Consider the following 22,343-nt stretch of genomic DNA (forward strand, 5'->3'; position numbering starts at 1 on the left):
TAAAGAATTTTTTTTAACTCCCCGAAATTGCTAATACTGCATTTAAATTCTTTAAGCAAACGAAATTTGCTTTGAATTTAACTTTTTTGATCAACATTTAATTCTATGTTAATGAAATGTTACATATCTTTTACTTATCAAAAATGCCCTGAGATTATACATTTTACGGTTCCGGCAGTTTTCATCATTTGTCCTGTAGTTTAAATGTTATGTCCTTTTACAAAATTTGTCAAAAGTCCGCTTTATTGCTGATATACCTTTTTCGATGGCCTTAAAATGTCAACACATACCTCCATTCATATTTGATTGGCACATCGAGTTTGCAGGCTTAATTCAATTTGAATCAAGTGCTTACCACGAAACACCTACTATGAAGAGACTATAGTATAGTACATATACGACACCCACAACCAATATTATGACACATAAACCTTAACCCAGCTTATAGTCGAATCATATAACCATCCTGCCTAGTACGGTTAACCATTCAATTTTCGACAGAGCGGAGTGGAGCGGATTGATGCGTTGTGCGCTGCTGTTGCCAAATATCCACGTTGCAAATCAAATTTAATTGCAAAGCTCTAAATGCAATTACTTTTCGAGGCTGTCATTCCAATCTGGAAGAATCATTCAAATATTGGGCTTATAGGGTTTCATAAGGATATTTGATTATACTTTGATGATTTTGATATTGGCAGACTAAAGTATCTGTATCTATGTACATATATACTTAAGCCCACATCCTTTGCACACATTATGCTTATTTGCAAAACCTAAACCAATTTGAGCAAGAACGATGCCAAATTAATTGGAGTGCTTCAAAGAAAAATCCAAGAACTTATTGCTTTTCAATATCTGTCAGAAGCTATATATATTTGACTATACAGCAAGATTTCAGTATTGTTGGTGTTTTTTTTGTTGTTGTTGGCCCTCTCTGGGCACCATCTGGGTCAGAGATCATCAATCAAAAAATAGCAATCAAACTTAATTTGTCGTCCCTTATGATTTTTATTTTAACAAATCGCATAAATCTGTAGTGGAAACAAATAAAATGAACAAAACAAAAACTGTATACCGGAAAGTCAAAAGTGATTTTCAACTTTGATTAGTTCTAGTTTAAGTTTCTTTTTTTTTTTGAAACCACCATCGTATAAGCTCTCTAATACTAGCACTTTTAAAGGTATGTCTATCAATCTCCAGCTTGAGAGACTGACGAAACGGGACAAGGAAAAGGAACACTACAAAGTTCTATAGCTTAACAGAGGAGGTAAATATCCGTTTCAATCCATTTCCGTTTTCAGGAAATATTTTGCTATTTTTTCAATCGCTCTCTTTTCTTTGAGATAGATTCACATGGATATTAAATTCGATTTTATTATTTTTGTGATTTGTAATTCGCTTCTTCCGATTTCTAGAAAAGAAAAAAAATACAAACGAAGAAGCCAAAGGCTAGTGTAATCCAATTCGATATCCGTATGTCTTGAGAATATTGGAAGAGAAAACATAAAAGAGAAGAATTCTTATTGTGCTCAAGAAATAGTTTTCTATACGCAATTTAATTTTCAGGTTTCTCGAAGGACTAAAAGAAAAAGTCAATCGGTTAGATAAAAGTTAAAATGCTGTCAATCTTATTTTAAGGTTGAGAACTTTTTTGTTATCCTGACGTGAAATAAGCGTTCGCTTACGTTTGAATAATGACAATGAATGGAACAAAGTCGAATTAACATTTTTCCAAACTTTGCACTCAATTACTTACACTCTTGGTTTTGAAAATAAAATAAATTTCATTTTTCACAATTCTTTTTTAAAGAAAATCCTATTGAATAAGTTTGAAAAGAACTTCGTCTTGTTTTTGATAAAAGTAGGATTAAAATTCCAAGACAAATTTTACACGTTGGTTCGGCATTAGTTCAAAAATGAATGAGCTCTTGTGTTTAAAAATAGATACGAATTAGAAAAAAGTTTTTAAGGACTTAAATGATGTCATGTGAAAAATTCGTCAGCAATTGGGAATTTTGAACCAATTTTGACAAATATCAACATTAAATAATTACAACTTTAGCAACATCTTCAAACAAATAATTTTTTTATAATTTCAGGCCAAAAATTTAGTTTACCCCTAAACCTCTAAAGTGTTTTATTGACATATCAAGTTATTGCTTGTAATTCTCATAATTTAAAATGTCTGATACAAAATATAATGAAAAGACATGGCCCGAAATATTAACCTTGTAGAACTCCAAAACTAATAAAGTAAACTCTGTTGTGGAAGACATTTTTTTTTATTTACATTAGACTTCTCTCTGAAAAATCTATGGTTCTTGTGTTTCCACCCTTTAATATATATTTCTGAACACCCATGATCGATAATTCCTCAATTTTGTCAACTGTTACCAACTTTCCTTCTATCAATGAAACTTTCCGTCAAATGTGAATCAGTTGTTTGCTGTCACTTTGATTTATCATGAAAATATCAATCGTGCTCATGATGCAAGTTACCAAATTTCTTTACTCATCGCTAAATCTGGAAAAAGTCATACCATAGGAGAGAATTTAACCAAACCATCAATATCAACACTTCTTAAGACAGTTCTGGAAAAAGATGACAAAGACGTTCAAAATATACCACTAAGTAACAGTACTTTTTGCAGAAGAAAAGACGAAATGAGAGAGGATATTAAAATGCAGCTCGTTGAAAAACTGAAAACAAGAAATTTCTCGTTGGAAATGGATAAATCCACTTTCAGACCGAGTAGGACCGTATTTTTAATTTATGTAAGATATATTGACAAATGTGATTTTCATGAAGAAATGATGTTCTAAAAATCTTTAGAAAGCACCACTACTGCCAAAGATATATTTAGTAAGCTTAAAGATTACTTAGGATTCAATAATATACCCCTGAAAAATATATCATCTTGCGCTGCTGATGGTGCTCCTAATATGATGGGGAAGAAAAACGGTTGCTTAAAATTGATGAAAGATGAGCACTAATGATTCTTGTCCATTGTGTTATTCACAGGGAAATCTTGGCAGCCAAAACATTTCGCCTGTTCTAAATGAAGTTCTAGATTCTGATGTAAGGTGTTTCAATTCTATTACAGCTAGTGCCAAATGTAAACGTCTTTTTAAGCTTTTTTGTGAAGAACAAAATAAGGATGTAAGCCTTATACTTCACACATAAGTTAGATGGCACTCGAAAGGGAACTGCTTGAAAAAATTTATGGAACTTTTTGATACTCTTAGTGATTTTTTAAACGACAAACCAGAAATTAAAAATGTGATGACGATTAATAGTAAAGCATTTGTGAGTTATTAAGCTGATATCATCGAAAAATTAAATACATTCAATGAGAAACTTCAAGGAAAAAATAAAATTCTCTTTGAAGCAAAACCAAAGATATTTGGGTTCGATACCTTTATTGAATTCTGTCAGACATATATTTGCAACAAAAATTTTGAAAAGTTTCCTCGGCTCCAAAAATGTGTAGTAACCGATAACGCTAAAAATGTAACTGTCGATCATTTGAAAAATGTATCGGCTGATTGATTGATTGATTGGCAAACTTAGATGATGCAACCAATGTTAGTGAATCTTTCTGATATTTCAAATGTACAACATCAAAAAGAAATCGCTGAAATAAATGATGAGTCATTTAAACCTTTATTCCACATAAAAGGACGTATGGAATATTTTTCTAAAGACACCGAAATTAAATACCCCAATACAACCAAATATGCAAGGGAAGTGTTAATACATTTTCCATCTTCATATTTAACAGAATACGGATTTAGTGCCATAAATGACTCGCTGATAAAAAAGAAATTGTCTTCATACAACGAAACGAGGAGACTTGAGATTGAAGCTGTCTAAACTTGAACCTGATATAAAATCCATTTGCAGGAGGCATCAAGCACAAGGATCTCACTAAATTTAACAATACATTACTATTAAATTATTTTTTACTACTTGAATTTCATTTTTAGATTATATGTTTTGAAAATAATCTTATTGTGTTAACTTATTTTCTATGGATTTCTTTATTCAACATTTCAGATATTTGTATGTTCAAAATTGTTGAGGTCTCTATATATAATGTTAGGGGGACATCAAGATTTTGGAATGGTTCCGGTGGGACATAGCAGAAAAAAGTTTGGGAAACACTGCTCTAAACCCTGCAAAATTATTTAATTTTAATTTTAATTTTGGTCAGGAAGTGCATAACAAATAAAACTTTTCAACAAAATTCACCTTTATCAGACATTTTTAAAATAAATACCTAATTTTCCTCAATTATAAATTAAAAGATATATTTCTAACTTATCTGCACTCTAGTGTAGTATATTTTTTTCCTTAGTGGGTTTTGCAGTTAAAATTTCAAAATTTGTTTGATTTTTAAATTATAAACGCAATTCTACTGTTATTTTTACTTTTAACAATTTTATGATTGGTTCCGATTTTACATTGACGCATTATGGTTCCAAATTTCAGAAAAAACTTTAGGCACAGTTTGAAAATATTTAAATTAAACAATGCAAATATTTTTCAGAACCTACTGAATTTAGTTTTTGCATTTTTTGGCATATTACAAACAAATAATCCTTTTCCAAACAAAAAAAAGAGTTGTTTCTTAAATGAAAAAGTCAAGAAATTTTAAAACTATAATTGTTGACTTTATTACTTCAATGTTTTTAAGTTACAAATGATCAGACATTTTATACTTAACTTTAACCGGTCAAATATCTACTATTATAAACTATTAAAGGAGTACAAGTATAAAATTTCAACAAAAAAGTAACGAACTTAAAGATTTGCAACGTCAACTTTACTCTGCAATCAAACGGAAACGTTCTATATAATCGCATTTTTAAGAAAAAGTAGCGAGTCACATAGAAAAATATTGAATAATAAGAAACACGATTTTCCACAAAAATTTCAAGTAAAAGCACTACCTCATCACCTTCGGAATCCTGCTGAGATTCTTGTACTTTTAATAAATCTCTAACATTTAAAATTAAGACTCGAGTTAATGTCGATGATACTGAAGAACGTTTTCGTGAACTTTGAGAACCTTCGAGTTCTTTTATTTGATTGGTTTTGGATTTTAACATTTTTCACCACGAAGTCTGTTGTAACTTCACACATAACACAAACAAAAACGATTGAACAAATGTAATGTTTGTATCAATTCAAACATACATATTTTATCACTCAAATAAACAATAATATTAAACATTCTATACGTTTTTTTAAATATTTAAAACAAAACTACCACCGACGACGACGACGAATCGTGTTGCCGTAGAAATAGAAATTAAAGCAAAGATGTTGAATTTTCAAACCAAAATCTAATACTGTACAGTAGCTTGGATGGAAAATTAAATTTTACTGGCAATTAATAGGAAAAAAATGTATGTATCTACGACTATTTATTATATGATAGATATCTATATTTGTTATATACAAATATCTAACATATACTTGCAAACTTGTATACCTACCTACCTATGCACATATATCACTTTGTTTTTGTTGTTTTAAATTGGTATCTTTGGCTTGTAACAAAAATAAAATAAATAAAATGAAAAAAAAAATATTTACTTTTTGAAATTAAGATTTGTCATGATTAACCAAGACAATGCATACAATACAAATACACAAAGTATAGAAATCCAACCAAATAAATTGTAAATTATTATGAGAGGACAATGTAGACGGACTTTTTTAGAAGACGACGATCAGCGTTAAGGAACCTTTCAGTTCAAGTTATCTTCAATTATAGATACTTTAGCGACTCGACTATTAATTTATGTTTTATTCTATTCCAGTTGAGTTTGGTACAAAAATAATCTTATGCAATATAATTTGTTTTCATACAAACTAACTACAAAAACGTGAACTTTGTTTTGACTACGTAGATGCATTTTTTACGTATTTCAATATCAAACAACAGTACTGTGCAAAAACTATTGAAACATTTTATTTATTGTTAAATGATGATTAGAACATAGATAAAAAGTAATATTTTTAACTATTTTTAAATAATGCGATGAGTATAAAAATGAAAAACTATGTTGGAAAGCATGTTTTCGGAAATTTTAAAGAAGTTTTTATTATATAAACATAGAATTCTTCAATTTTTAAATAGAGAACTAGTTTGATAAATCAATAGCCGAAGGAAAAAACTTAGTACCAATCGAGATTAATGTAACGATGAACATGATCTTGGAATCATTTGAGAAATGATTATTTTTGTTTATGCAGTACCTCTTAGTTTAATTTTCAAGACTTTAATGAGTTAATATAAAATTTAGTTAGACATTTACAGAATATTATTTAATTTTTAGTCACAGCCACTGCTGTCGTTTTTGCTACAAAAGTGGTATTTTACTACTTTTGAGAGTCAACTGCTACTCTACTACCCACGAACGAAAACTACCTCCCAAAATAAAACGCAAAAGAAATTTTTATTTGGTTTACAATAAAAACCCAAAATTTAAAATATAATTTCGAAATTCTGATTTTATTTATCCAATAACATCTATGTTGTGTTCTATTTCTATTCGAAATGTTAGTTCCATTCGATAGCGAAATATTTCAAATAAAAAACGCAAATAATGATTTTATGTTTCCCCTGATTAAAAAATTCGTCGTTTCATTCATCAGTTTGCCCCAAAGTAGTGAAACAACAGAAAGAAAATTTTTAGATGTAGGCCTTATGAAAACATAAAAAAAGAAATTTACTCAAGGGAGGAACGGTAAATGCTTAACTTACTGCTTAGGAACTTTACAACAACTTCATTGAAGACTGGAAGCCATCGAAAACTTTAATCGAGAATTACAAAAAATTGTATTAGGTGCTAGTTATAGCTATCATTGGTTTTCATTATTGAAAACAAACATTGGATTTTATTTTGACAGGTTGTTTATCGCTCTCCTTAAAAATGTCGGTCATTGAAAAAAATGTCCGGATTGAAAACCACCGACAAATTTTTACTGACAGAAATCTGTCATTTGAACTGTGTAAAATTGGAACACAAATCAGTTCAACGATTCGTTTTAGTTCTGAATACAAAAGTATCAGCTGTTCAGGAAAATGAATTTGCGTCCTGAAAATAGAAAAGTGAATTTTTAGCAAAATATAATGCGCAAATATTTTTTGATTGATCAGTATATAGTTTTGATATCTAATCAAAGGTAAACGATTTTAAATTTCGATTCAAAAAAATGTATTTATATACAGGTTTAAGGCTTTATTTTTGTTGTTCTGTTCATTCAATCAATATGTTAGAGTTAACATTTTTATGTATTTATGAATGTATTTCATTTTTGTTGTTTTGTTCGATAATTCATATGGTAGGGATGAGCTTTTCTTATGTAATTTGTGTTAATGAATCTTAAAACAAAAACCTAAGACTTAAAATGATGCAATAAATTTTTTTAATGTTGATGTAAAATATTTTGTAATCGCCAATTTCTTATTTAAAACACAAAAAGTGATGAATTTAAAATCTTTTTTATTTATTTTAACTATATTATTTTAAAATGTTGGCCTCTGAGCAGTGAAATCAAAAAAATGTACATGACATTAGATCCTTCCATTTGTCTGTTTTCGAAACATTAACCTTCGCAGTAGATCAATTAACTTCGAATTTTGACATTATTAGTTTCAGTTTTTAATTTTGTTCATGGGCCAAACATGTATTTGTTGTTTTTGTATTTACTCCTAAATTTAAGAAAATACTCCCCAAAATGACAACTCTTGAAATTTTTACAACGACAGCACTGGTCACAGAAGAATTCAATTATCAATCTGTTAAACACCTGGATTTTTTGTCTTTATTTTATAAAGGAGTAAATTTTTGAAGTTATTTTTTTTTTACTTGAGATTTCAAAAATTTCAAAGATGAATATTTTAAGTTCTCTGTCTTACATACAATCATTTTCTACGAGTAGTTCGTTTCATAAGATAAAAACATATAGAAACAAAGTATTTTAACAAGTTAATTCTTAATTTGTTTTTAAATTTGATTAACGAATTAATTATTTAACAATTGGAAAAGCCTTGTTTATATGTACAAATATGGACTCAAAAAAGTGAATAGTATCTGAGTCTATTTGGAGATGAATGCATAGCCTGAATTCTCTAACATTTACCTATATTTTTGACACTTACAAACGTTTTAAAAATGCACTTATATCAGTTTTAAAAATTGGTCCTTGGTTTTTGTAGCATTTTTCTTTATATTTTCACGAGAGATAAATTCACAAAAAACTAGACAAATTTTATAATATTTTATTTTAATGTGCTTAAGAGCTTCTTGCTCTTGCGTTATCTGGAAAAAAAATATTATAAAAAGTACAAATTTAGGAAAGTTGTTCCGAAACTATTCAGATTAGATCCACATACAAAATCAATTATTAATAATTTACTTTTTCTTTAAGAAATACTTGTTTGGGAAAAGTATTTTTTAAAGAAATTAAAAAAAATAAAATACCAATCATGAAGATAATCTTGTGATTCAGTTTTATTATGTCGCTAGAAGTTATTCAGACACTCCGCTTTGGTGTCACCATTTTTTTGGAGGTTAAGTAATTTTCAAAATCCAAATTCATGTCTTCCAATATTTTAAGCACTACAGTTTAAGAACGAATTTAAGTACAGACATTGGATTAGTCTTTTTGTACATATTGTCTACACATTTGTCTTAAATCTTGTCGCTAAAAAATAAACTTTAAGACTTAGTAAGCAAAACAAAATTTGAACTTTTTCAATTTCGTTGCGCTATTCATGTGCAAAATAAGAGTTAAAAAAAAAAACTACAGTTTTCAAGTTATTTGGATAAAACTACACTTTACCCCATATTACACTCTCTATTTTTTACTCACCTAAGGACACACAAATTAAGGCGATTATGAAAGTTCAGTTTTTTTAAATTTTGTTTGAAAGTAAGTCACTTTTTGTATGAAATTGTTCTTTTCCTTTTATTTCTGTACAGTATCAAAATAAATAAGTGATACCTAAAACTTAATGATTATATTTGTTAGCCAAAATGTATTATAACTCGATGGTGATAAATCTGCACGTTATTAAATATAGTGGACGAAAGATTGTAGTCCCAAAAGTTATAATCTAAATTCATTGAACCGATTTTGAAGAAATGCTGTATTTAATAAGCAAAACATATTCTAATTTCTTCTCTAACTGTAAAAACCTAATTTTTCTCATTTTTAGCATGACAAATTAAATTTTTCATTCTGAGAAACAATTAAAAATAGTGTTAAGGTCAAATTAGTTCTACATTGTTTTGTTTAAATATAAATAATTCCAACAATTTGTAAAATACAAACTTTTTTTTACATACAAATATAATTATGCTGGAAACTGATGTTTAGTTAAGATTCAGATATAGTTAAATGCAAAATACAAACTTGAAATTTTACTCTGAACATATTGTGCCAGCAGTTTTTAAAATATTCAGTTTTTTTCAATGTACAAAATAAAATCATACTCTTTTCGAGAGAAGCTCTTCAATTTAATATTATTCAATATCTTAAATTGCAATTTTATTTTGTTTTCATTTAATTCTCTTCTTTCTTTTTGTTGCTGGTTATTCTTTTCTTCAACGGAATCAAAAGAGACAAAAATAATATATTGATTATTTTCAATATTCTTCAAAAATTGTGTTTTATTCAAGGAAACTTATATAAGAATAACTTCTTTTATTATATAACAAAAACTTCATTATTTCTAATAATATATTTTTCTATACATGTTATATTTGTCGTGTTTTCTTGCTGCTTCGTTTTATATACATATATGATATCAATTCAAATCTTATTGAATTGAAAAGGAACTGAAAGGATACGGGATTCATTGTATTAATATATGTACACACGTTTTATACCGAACCTGATAAGTATAATGTATGATGAATTCGAGTGTAGCTGTGCGTGCAAAAACTTTTATTTTCTATTTTTGATATTTTTATATTTTGTGTCTGAGTTCTTTCCTGTGATGCATGTTTCTGCTGACATCAGTCTACCACATAAAAGGGTGTTTTAGAAGTACTCATAATTAATTGCTTCGTTTTCGAAGTTTAAAACTTAATTTAATTTACCTCGAATTTAAAGTCACCTCAAATTTGCATTTTCCGTTTTAGATGTGATATTACAGCAATTTTTCTTATTTATCTTAGTTTAAAAAATCTCTCCACATTGGAACTATCAAAACAAATTCGAAACTAAACCTTCAAATATAGAAAAATGGTTAAAAAAATATTCAGTTGCAATACTTGTAATTAAAATCTTCTAACTTTTTCAATAGCTTTAAAATGTTATTGAAGAAATTCAATTGCTAATAACTCGTAAGAAAAGCATCAATTACAATTAATTACATTAAGATATGCAGGACACATTTTTTAATGACAATTTAAAATTATCAGGTAAAAGAATTTATGCGGGCACCAATGGAAAACTTGGACCGCATGCCAGTCTATTTTCTTATTTTTATTGATTCTAGGACACCCTGTAATGTCAGGTTACAAACAAATTATACGTGAGACTTAACTTTATCTGTCATTCTATTAATATGAAAAGAGGAAATATTTGAATGTGATTCTGTTCATTCATTCCACAAAAGAAAATACCTTTCACTAAGAAAACTTTTTGTAGTTTCTGTATAAAGAAGAACAGAAAGATTGAACTTAAATCAATAATTATTATGTGTTGAGGTTATAAACCAGAGATTTAGATGTATTTAAAGATGGTTTCTTTAATTTAACAATTTCAAAATGTGACTAACTTTAGAATAATTACGCTTTCAAAGTACTATATACTCGTAGTTGTTTTTTATTTTTATCTCGGAATCAAAAACCTTAGAAGGAATCAAACTGACTTTAAATGTATTTCATATTATTTTTTAACTATCAAAATTTGGCATTTTTCTTTAAATTATTAAGTTGAGCGATATTTGCAAAAAAAGCTAAATCCGCAAAAAAAAAGGATTTTCAAATAACCTTTGACAAATAAAAATTAAGCTTCCACAACCCATTGTAATTTTAAAATTCGATACAAAAATGGAGAAGTTTTACAGTCTCAAAAGTTCTGTGGTTGTAAAGCATCTTTTCGGCGGTTGTTACGTTAATGATTGGAAATGATCGTTTACTTACTTACTTAAGGTGGCGCTACAGTTCTGTGTGAACTAGGACCTCACCCAAAAGACTTTTCCATCTAGGTCGGTCCCTAGCTAGATGTCTCCTGATTCGCGCTTCAAGTTGGTTAAGGGCACTTTGCGCGACCTGTTTCGCGGTCTTTCTCTACTGCGCTGTCCTGTGGGTGCAGATTTGAAGACTTACCAGGCCGGAGCATTGGTTTTCATGTGCTCTACATGACGCAGCCATCTTAGTCGTTGGACTTTTACCCTTCTGGCTACAGCTCGTCGTTGCATTTTCTCCTCCCATTCTGTGCATACGGATCCGTAGATCACAAGATCAACTTTTCTCTCAAAACGACCCAAGGTGCTTGTAGTGTAGTGAGTTGTGACTTTTTGAATGAGATGTAGGTGTTGTGAGTTCTTGCTTGACGACAACATGTACTTTGTTTTGCCCTCATTAAACGTTAAACCAATTTGTGCCGCCTCTGATCCAATCCTTTTTTGACAACGAAAGGTTCTGCTAAGTTGTTTCCAACCTTTATAAAGTAGCGTGAATTCTCCATGGTCATCCTGCACAAATGGACGAGCTTGACAAGGCTCTATACAGCTCGTCACTGTAGATGCTGTCATATGCGGCCTTAAAATCGATGAAAAGATGGCGCGTGTCGATTTGATGTTCTTGTTTTTTTTCCAGGATCTGTCACAATGTGAATATTTGATCTAAGGTGGACTTTCTTGTTCTAAAATCACACTGATAAGAACCTATCAAGTTGTTGACGTTGGCTTTAGACGGGCACATAGTACGGCAGAGAATATTTTTTAAGTGATGTTAAATAGACTGATGCCTCTAGAAGGTTTAGGTCCTTTTTTTCAGAATTAATCGTTTGGGGTTCATTAACTCTTTCGTTTTCTCAATGTGTTATTCTTCAAATTTAGTACGAGTGGTGTGCTTGATGGGTATTTACAAGACCGTCATACAAGAGGTGTTCGGTTCAATCCCTGTCCGTACCACCTAAAAGATTTTCCAAGGGTACTGTCACTTCTGAGGAATTGACGAATCCCCCAAAAGTGATTCTCGTCAAGAAAGTGCTTTCTCAAATCAACCGTTCGGATTCAACATAAAAACTATAGGTTCCTCCACCCCTGAAATGACTCGCACATAACAATGGTTGTTGTTTTTAATCACTAGGTTCTGGTTTTCTACGGACTGTTGCGTCAGTTTTTTTTTAATATTTATTTCCGGGCATTTGAACTTAAACAGCATTACGAAAGTACATTAACTTCACTTTTAGCTAATATATACTAAAATATTTCTGTTAGTTTGGAGCTGCAATCACTCTGAAAGAAAATTAATACAAATTTATCTTCCGTGTTAATTGTGCACACAGGAATTTGAAAAATTATATACACGTTGATTTTTCTAACCTCGACCTCGAATAAAGGACAATATATTTTATGTATCTTTGTGTTCACAAAGAAAAAAAACGATAAAGTACATAAAAGTACTTTTAGTATATCGCATACAGCTCACCTATATATGAACCTTTATATAAAAACGACAACATGCAACATATACCCTGACCGCAACAGTAAATCAAATGTGCCATAAAAGGAGGAGTTTGAGGAGCACCCTACCCCTACATCTACGTATAATACCACAATAAAGGATATAGGAATATAAGGTGCACTTGACAACTATCACTAAGTCTCACTTAAGTGTACATAAAATAAGGTCTAATTTGTTGTTGGTGGTAGAAACCAACTGACGGTTACATTAATAATATTATGAATGAAATGTCCCAAGTAAGGGGTTTGGGTTGGTTTGAGGTCAAAAGTTAAGGTTGAATTTGACGTGACACAAGGTTATTCTGTTTTCCTATGTCTTTTATTTATTAAATTCAATCACTTTAGTGAGTTAATTTAATTAATAGTTAATTCTTTGTTATAGAAAACATAAAATCGCACTGAATAAATTTTAAACATATGCAAGGCGTATAAAAGGATTTAAGTTAATTGCATCTATTTTCAGAGCTTTCCAAAAGATTAAAGACTAATTAGTATTGTTTGTTGTGTAAAATTAATTATCTGAGAATATTGTTTTAAACATATAATGGTAATACAAAAATTGAAAGAAAGATCAGTTCCGTTTAAATTAAAAAAACCAAGTCACCTTTATCATAACACTTCATACAGCTTTAGGCAAAATAAAAGGAACACACATTTAATTTTTGGTAATTACGACGTCCTCAGCACTTGTGTAAGACAACAAATATAAATTATTACCATTTAATTTTAGTGTTTCATACTTTATTAATGTTTCTTAATTTATGTTTTTTTTTCAAGAAATATTGGGATTTAGATTTTGGATTCAATTTGTATAAGTTCGTTCAAGACTCGCCGATATTTAGTTGAAAATCCTAATTTTAATTTAATTATAAATGCGTTTTATTTTTCTTAGAGCCAACAAGTTAAATGTATTTTTCATTAGAGTTTTCAAAATATTGAGTCAGGTTTTACATTAATGTGTCTTTATTAAGTATTTCTATAAAATGTCTACAAGATTTTTTTAGTGGAGTGATTTGATAAATAACGTGATAAATTTAAAGAACATTTTGACACAATTTCAAAATAAATCCTAGTGATAAAATTTCTGGAATATCATCAGACGAACGATTTCAGTTAAAAGTTATAAAAGTGTTAATAAAAGCTACGATTTAAAGTCAGATTTATAGAGAGATAAGAGATCAAACTGAAACTAATTCAGAGATAAACTTGAAGGTTTTATAAACCATAGATCACCCATGCAAGCAATTGGACAAATTGATATTTTTTCTGATGTGAAACAAGCTTCAGAAGATAGTGCCCCAAAAAACATATCCTGTCAAAATAAAGATGCCGATTTTGTAAAAAAAAAAGTGCTCTTAACAACAAACTCACAAAAAAAAGATTAAGAGAGTTCAAAAAATTATTCATTAAGTAGATTTCTGAATGGTGTGTGGTCTGATGACAGTTTTTTCTACCGAATATTCAATATGGAAAGTAACAAAGCGTCTTAAAAGACTTCAGACACAAAGCATGCCAATGAAATCTCAAGATGGTAAACGGATCGGAAACCCAAAATAAAAGCTGATCTCTTTGCTGATCATTTCGATTTTTTTTTAATCTCTCAAATACAATTTGTTGAAAGGAATGACGAATTTGAAATTCACTTGTCACGCTCAAAAAATTAAAAAGCATGTGTCAACATAAGTTATCGAATAATAAAAAAATGACAAGGGCTTGATCATAAAACTGCCAAGGTTTTGAAGGAAATTCCCTGGATAGCTTTCAAAAAGCTCCAAAATTTTGAGACACCTAAAACGAGGTAATTTACAAACCGAAGTAACATCTGAAGGACCAATAATTATTGTATCTAATATTCTTAAAAGTTTTATAAAACTGTTTCTGAATATTCTTAGCAAAATAATAAAAAACCGAACCATAAGTTTAGGTTTAGAAATCAATAGACCAAGTACAACGAATTATGGAATTATGCTGTACTAACATATACTGAAATAATTTGTTACAAACTTACAACTAAGATTACGATAGAAAATTGAGGCTGGATTAACGCAAGGACCAGATATATCTATTACAAAATCTACACAATAATTGCAAAACAAAGTCGATAAAGTAATGGCTAAAACACAACCACGTTTGAGCTTAGCCTGACGTTTACAAGTTCAGCCATATCACAATGAAGCTTCGACCTCACTTTTCATTTGACAATCGTAAGGAAATAACGTAATGTGATTCCAAACGGAAGCTCTAGTTCAAATTTCCTAAACGTTTGATTTGTCTGATAGCTCAACAGCTGTAAAAAAGTCAACAAACAAAATACGTTTGCTTTTGAAGGGATTCCCATTGGTAATTATAGGCTGTGTAAATATTATAGGCACGATATTTTTTTTTTTTAATTTCAAAACTCCTTTCTTTTTATTTTGAGAAAAAATAATAGCTGCTAATGACACAAGTGGCATTTTAGAAATGTCATATTGGAAGTGTCAATCAAAGCAACCTCGAAGCATGTCCAACGTAACGCAGACGAAGCCGAAGCTGAAGCATGTTTGTGTTTCAGACATAAGTGTTTGGACGAATAAATAGAAGAACTACATAAATTATACAAACCAAAAAATTAATATTATGTTGCAATTGCTATTTCTGCTAAACAGTACAGAAATGCTTTACTCCTGTCAAATAAATTGAAATAACTTTAGTTGCAAGGCTCAAATAGAAAGAGCGTTAAAAAATAAGATGAGAAGTAAATTTAACGTGCAGAAGAATGTACTGGTAACGCCTTAGGTAAGAACTGTGAGTTTTGTATCAAGAAGAAAGTAAAAAATCCGTTTGGACATATGGTATCCAACTATAAGGCTTCACAAAGAAACCAAATGGTGGACATATCCAAAAATTCTAAAACAATGTTTTAAGTGGAATAATACTTGACGCTTGGTTTATAAGAAATAACGATCCACGTCTACATCATAGTGAGCTTGAAATGATAAGAGAAGTGGTTACAAACCTCTGTATCTTACAACTAACGAGTGGAAATCATACCAAAGTCTCCGAAATGGAGACCGTCTTAAATGTACAATACAATGTTCAGAGATTAAAACGAAGCAAGCCTAATTAGCTGATAGCCTACCACTCGGCACCGATTCTAACCGGGTGTCTATTGAAGATTTCCATGGGATGGAAAAATTAATTAAAACACCCCCAAAAATGTTACTGAATACAAATATTGTAAAAGGGTTTTCTTCCATTATTGAAAGTGCACGAAATTTTGAACTAAATAGTTTAACAACACATTAACCACTAATACTATAGCTTTTTATGATGTGTTAGCTTTTCTTAAGTAAAAAAGAGAGATACCTAAAAATTAGTAAATGTTTCTATTATTTTGGCCATTGCTGTACACACTTGTATACTTTCTGCAGAAATGGAAACCCTAATAAACTTTGTTCTTGCAAATAACTTTTCTTTTTATTCATGCAATTTTCAATTCATAACATAAAAATGGTGTTTCCATATTCGTGTGTAAGAGTATAGAGTTTCAACTTCATATCTTGATTTTCTCTTCATTTAAGTTTTCCTAAAAGTTTTATTCTATAGAGACCTATCCTAGGTTATGCAAAGGCCATAACCTTACTTTCCCTGACTAGGGCAGAGTTTGATTAATTAGTATGATGACATTTCAAAACTTAGGTACGACCGACACGTCAAAGACGCGACGGACGATAACGCTGCCGACGACGGATAGTGACGCAACGAAACGTTAAAACTCACAGTAGATATCTTTATCATCACGGTGATATGGCCGGCAGTAGTAAAGGCAGCGGCCGGGCGGCGGCGTCAGTGGCGGCGGGAGTTTTCATTCAAAAACTTTACATCGTGTAACAATTTATCAGCGTCATCATCATCCTCATAACTACAATGTACGAACTTCGTTGTAGGTTAGTTACATTTATACCCGTCGCCGTTTATATAAGCTAAAAGTTCTGATGCAGTCATTTTCAATAATTGCTTATAGAGGGAGCGCGCGTGGGGGTGTGTAGTATTCGCTTTTAAAATATTATTATCCTTTCGTGTGTACTGAGTACTGATTTTCATTTCGATTGCATGTTTCGTACGTCTCAGTTGCCAGGACTAAGAGTACCAAGTTCATGTTGCTTCTATATAACTTTTGTTGTTGATGTTTTTTAAAGCCTGTTGCCTTGCCTTACGTTGCCTGATGTTGTCTGCTGTGTATAAGGCCTCTGTTGTTTTGGTTTGTAGGTTGATCTATAGGTAATTCTTTTATTTTGAGCTTAATGAATCGTTTTTTATTTTTTGTATTTTTTAATGTTTTTGTTTGGGCTTAGATGGGTGGATTGGATTGAAAGATGGCGATGGTTTGGGAAGACCTTGCCTCGTTAAGTTGTTCATGCATGGTTCGTTAAAATCACAGAGAAGTATATGCGTTCATGTGGAAATTCATTTTATATGTTTTGCATGTGAAATCAAACATAGTTACTTTTATTTGTATACAATTGGGTTTATTTTCTATGAATCGAACATCATATTGTAAATATATACAATATACATAGGTTTTTATTTGCTTTGACATAGAATGCAATTTTTTGTTTGTTTTTAGAAAAAAAAGAAATAATAGTGCTTGAATTATTGGCCATTAAGAAAAATTAAATTTTAATGACATGAGTTTGTCAAAGGATATACATACTCGAAAGTCTACAGATAAAATAAGCGGTTTTTGCTATTTCAACTGTCAGTTTGGAAGTCGAACTTCTAAATATAGAATGTTTTCAGTTGCATAAATTTCCCTGAGTTGTTTTTGAAAAATAAATAAATGATAGATAGATTGGAAGATAATTCGATTTATTACCATTCGTTTACATACATACATACGTACATTGCTTACAAAAATAATTTAGTAAAATCGTTAAGGCTTTGCTATGCGCCGCCTGCCGATCGACTTTTGTTTGAAAATAAACAATGTTTATCTACGTGAAGTTTTTTTTTTTTGAATTAGCATTTAGAATGTAAATTAAATAAATTACTATTTTAAAAGGATTCGTTTAAAATTTGATTGCGGTAAGACTTTGCATTTCGAAAATTATTAAATAATTGATTTACGTTTCCTCCACAGTTAATGAGGGCGACTTTTTCTTCAGGAGACTTCACATTGTTGTCTAGCAAATTTCTGAGTATTCCACATAAAATTGGACAATTTCCTATGAAATTTCCTTTAATCTTAAGTTACAAAGGCTGCAGTAAATACCCAAATCCTCCCGATGAGGTGTATAATTAAGGCTTATCATTTCTCCTCTCATTTTAAAGATTGCCGATATGAGCTCCTGTTTGTTCTCGTTTCAAAATTAGTTACTTTCGCATAAATTGTGATTTAGACAGTTGCACGTTGATCTATGCACTGAGGATGTATCTACATTAATAGAGTCGACTCTCAGATTCTTGATCTAAGTTACAATAGGATTACTGTGATATTCATCGCAGTCTTTACTATTTTCATAAACTATTCGAAAGTCCGTTCTAAAGTAGGCAGCTAACTACTAACTTCTAACTTCTTATACCACAGATTTTTCTTCTCAATTGTTTTTAATGCCAGAATTGTTGGGAGTCTTTCATCTGATTTGGGATTAAATTGCATCCTTGATGACTCCTATCTTCGATTCGAAACTCTCCGACTTTTCGGCGCCATTCCATACCGCTGCATTATTTCGTCGTAGATGCTGTCTAGTACTTGTCTGACATCACATAGTTTTAAAGCTTTAAGAATAGTGATCGCTTTCAACGGTATCAAAAGCTGCCTTAAAATGGACAAAAAATACATAGAGCTTCTTTTTTTGTTCAATAGAGGTTGCCACTATGCTTTGCAGTGCAAAAATATTGGCGATAGTCGAGTAGCCACTTCTAAAACCTGCCTAAAAGTCCCGAAGCAACTTATTATCATGAATCCAACGGGTCAATCGGTTATTTATTAATAATGCAAATATCTTATAGGTGGTATTTAGGAAGGACGACGACGGTAGTTGGATGGTTTATCAATGTTTCCTTTCTAATATATTGGAAAAATTAATTCATTTTTAAACTGTTTTAGTAGTATTCCAGTATGCAGTTTTATTGAAAGCCGATGTTAAATTTAAAGTTAGCATTTCATACATAAATGTGTCTATGAAAAAGGGGTTTTATACATTTGTTCGATTAATTATATGAAATTTTTATATAAAAGGTGATCGAACCATAAAGCACGATTTTGATTGGAGCTATATAACGTATGTCAAGTTTACTGTCGAACTTTTTTTTTGAAAATTCTTTTATTCAATTCCTTGCTAATTGAATTGTAGTGGTTAAACAGTGCTTTAAAATTGTTGAAGAGTTTATTGAAAAACGAATTAAAAAATAAATACATTTCATGAACTTCTTGATTTTTGTCAACATATTTCATAAACTTTCATTTCAGAGGACACGTTAACAAACAGAATTGTCAAATTCAACAAATAAGACTTTTCGCGTGGTTCTTGAAAAGTCGTCGCACCTGCAAAAAATGTATCTTTACTGATTTGTTTTGGCAGGTGGCGTCATAAGGTCGCAAAAATTCGTTAGGGCAAGCATGAAAACAGTTTTCGCTATATCGAGATGAACGTATATTTTTCGGACAGAAATTGAAGAAATAAAGATGGTCGATATGTGATTCCAACCAGATGTGCCACTTGCGAAAAATAATGATTATTTGCTCGAAAAATTGAATTTATGTTAATTGCACTCAAAACCCTGTGATTTGATATCATTTAAACATTTTCTTGAGAGAAATTAAAAAGAAAAAAAACAGTTCAATATCCTGCATCCTAATAATGCCTATAGCTATAATTGAGAATATGGCCAATCCGATAGACTGTTGCCACCTAGAGCGTCTGAGAATTTATCCGACTTTTTTTAACACATAATTTGTATACGTCTTTTGCATTTAAATTGTTCGTTTTTCACATTAATGTGTTTTTCCAAAGTGTTTAACTTGAATCAAACTCTAAAGTTTTATACGAAAATCGTGGAAAAAAATGTTCGTCAACTTTTACTTTTTTTCCGAAAGTTGATGATTTCGAAATACAAATGGAAATTTGAAAACAATAAACAGATGTTGCAAACTAACAAAAATGTCTCCAACTTTATGGTAAAGTAATCGACTTACATTGTTTAAAACACAACTTAACATTTTTATTGAAAAACAAAATACTTTCTAAAAATTGAATACTCAATTATTTCTCTGGAAATAATGGAAACATCAAACTATTTCAATAGTATTTTTGAAGGTTTTTTGGTTTGGTAAAAAGATGTGAATTGATTTTTCTATGAATTTCATCCGGGATCAAGAACTCAAGTTTCAATGGTTAGAAATAATTCTGAAGGCAATATCATTTTTGTTCGTAATTTATTTTAATTGATTCTTTTAAAGCATATTTTTATTTGTAATATTTATGCCAACTTTTGAGTTATGACGAAATTAGGTATTGTACCTCGAAAATAAAAAAAGGTAGACGATTAAATAATGTCACTATAATATTACCGAAAGAAAAGTCAATACTTTGTTTTTTTAAATTTTGAATGCATAGAATAAAAGTAAACAACTGCATGTAAGTGCACTTTTATAGTTTTGTTTTTAATTGTTTATAATTTGATTTATACTACAATAAAAACAAATAACTGTTTTGTTCAAATATTGCTCTTTCAAGAATATCATTTTGAAAACAATTGCTCATTTAATTAATTTTATCATATCATAAAATGCAGATTAGTGTTAATCCAACCAAAATATAAAAAAACAAACTTACTATGCTTCATTTCAATTTCATTGATATATATGCACACATATATTTTTTATGTTTTTGTTATACAAATAAATCTAATGGAAACACTTAAATGCTAAAACGAATAAAAAAAATTAGTCTTCTGATTCTTTTACAATGCGATTTCATATCTATAAATAGAAAAAATAACACATTTTTCAATTTCATATAGTTTTAAATGGATTTTTATTGTTGTGACTGGGATGAAAAAAAATCTATTAAAAAATATGTTTGTACACACGTAGTCCATGTACCTTCATCAAAATGTTGTTTGCACAAACTGTTTTTGACAATCATTTTTTGATCAATAGAACTTTTTTGTTTGTGGTTAAACCAATTGCAAAATATTGTTAACATTTTCAATATAAAAACTTCAAAAAAAATAATGTTTATATTTATTTAATGGTACGTTGAATTAAGTTGAGGGAAAATTTTTCCAAATATATTTTTAAATTTAATATTTAGGTACGTATGTATATTGTATACCAACATCACAAACAGACTTATAGTTGAATATTACAGACTTTTGCCTGTGAACGTAAAAATATTTATAAATTCTGCAAAAGGTGTCAGATTGACCTTTAACTTTATCTTCTACCTTTTTTTGAGCATAAATTTCACTTGGGGGTCTATAAGCTTTAACAACATTGAACATGGGTATTTTTTCTGTCAGAAGTACCTAATAACTTATTATTCATGGCAGACAGATAAAAACCCAAATCTTGTCTTCATAGCTCTTGAAGATTTTATTGTTTATGAAATTTAAAAATTTATCATACTACTTTAGTTATTATTTTGACGTCGATTTAACATTTTAAACAAACTTACATTTCAGTTCAATTAAGATGTTCTCGTGCAGTGTTCCACACTGCACGATTTAAAATGTAATTCAATTTTTGGAATAATAAATACGTTTCAATCCCAATGAGTTCGAATTTTTTTGTAAAAGGTGAAAGAGAAACTTAGTACCATCGGATAATTTTTAGAAAAATACTTTTGTAGAATTACTTAATCAGATATAAGTTATATAATAAAGATTATAATAATCTTCTTTTTAGTGTTTAATAATTCATCTACAGTTTTATTTTTTTTAATAGTAAGAGTAATAATTATTATTTCAGCAAACACATGGTAAGGAGCTTGAATATTTTTAGAAATTAATTTATCTTTCCCTCTACAAGAGATAATAATTTAATATGAAATGCATAAACTTTTTATACTTTTTTAATTCTCATCTTATTAATTAAAATACTAAAGAACAAAGAAAATCATTATAGTAGATGAATTTTAGAAATTTGTCACAGAGAATGAGCTTATTAGAAGTTAATTAAGTGCTAACTGATTGCTTAAAACTTTAATGTTTATGTTTAATATTATTAATAGGGCATGAATTCGAGAAGTAATGTAAAAATTGTCTTAATTTTTTTTCTAGCGCATCATTTTAAGAAAGATAATAACTTTGTAATATATATGTAAAAGGTTGGGCTGAAAAAACAATTGTTTTTTTTTTTTTTTGATTCGCAGTACCTCACAAAAGTTGTTCATTACTTATCTGAGTAAATGTCTCTAAAAGATTTCTATATAAAAAAATATCTTTCGTCCGCGCATTCCATTAAAACTTTTGAAAAGTTGACTTTTTTTTCTAATAACTAAATTCCTGGCCCCCTTTCACATTTAAGGTGGTTGACTGCGGCTAATCGAGTACTCCGATTTCATGTAAGCATGAAAATACCCTCTGAAGAGGTGAAGCAGTTAAAACATTTTATTTTAAAATGCTATATGCCTCTGT

At 29.7% G+C, this 22,343-nt stretch overlaps 1 protein-coding gene across 15 annotated transcripts in view; it reads right to left on the bottom strand.

The window, feature by feature from the left end:
* Positions 1 to 22,343, bottom strand: part of LOC129952541 (transient receptor potential cation channel trpm) — a 329,137-nt gene that overhangs the window by 164,170 nt on the left and 142,624 nt on the right. For 6 of the 15 annotated variants that reach the window (XM_056065173.1, XM_056065170.1, XM_056065168.1 and 3 more), the window contains exon 1: positions 4,954 to 5,216. The exons of 6 other annotated variants lie outside the window; for them this stretch is intronic. In XM_056065173.1, the coding sequence (XP_055921148.1) occupies positions 4,954 to 5,112 (159 nt within the window). In that variant the 5' untranslated portion in view covers positions 5,113 to 5,216. Of the gene's footprint in view, positions 1 to 4,953; positions 5,218 to 22,343 lie in introns of those variants that run through there. 3 more of the 15 variants (XM_056065162.1, XM_056065160.1, XM_056065159.1) reach the window with 1 other exon arrangement.

The sequence above is a fragment of the Eupeodes corollae genome, chromosome 3 (assembly GCF_945859685.1).
Source record: "Eupeodes corollae chromosome 3, idEupCoro1.1, whole genome shotgun sequence".
NCBI lineage: Eukaryota > Metazoa > Arthropoda > Insecta > Diptera > Syrphidae > Eupeodes > Eupeodes corollae.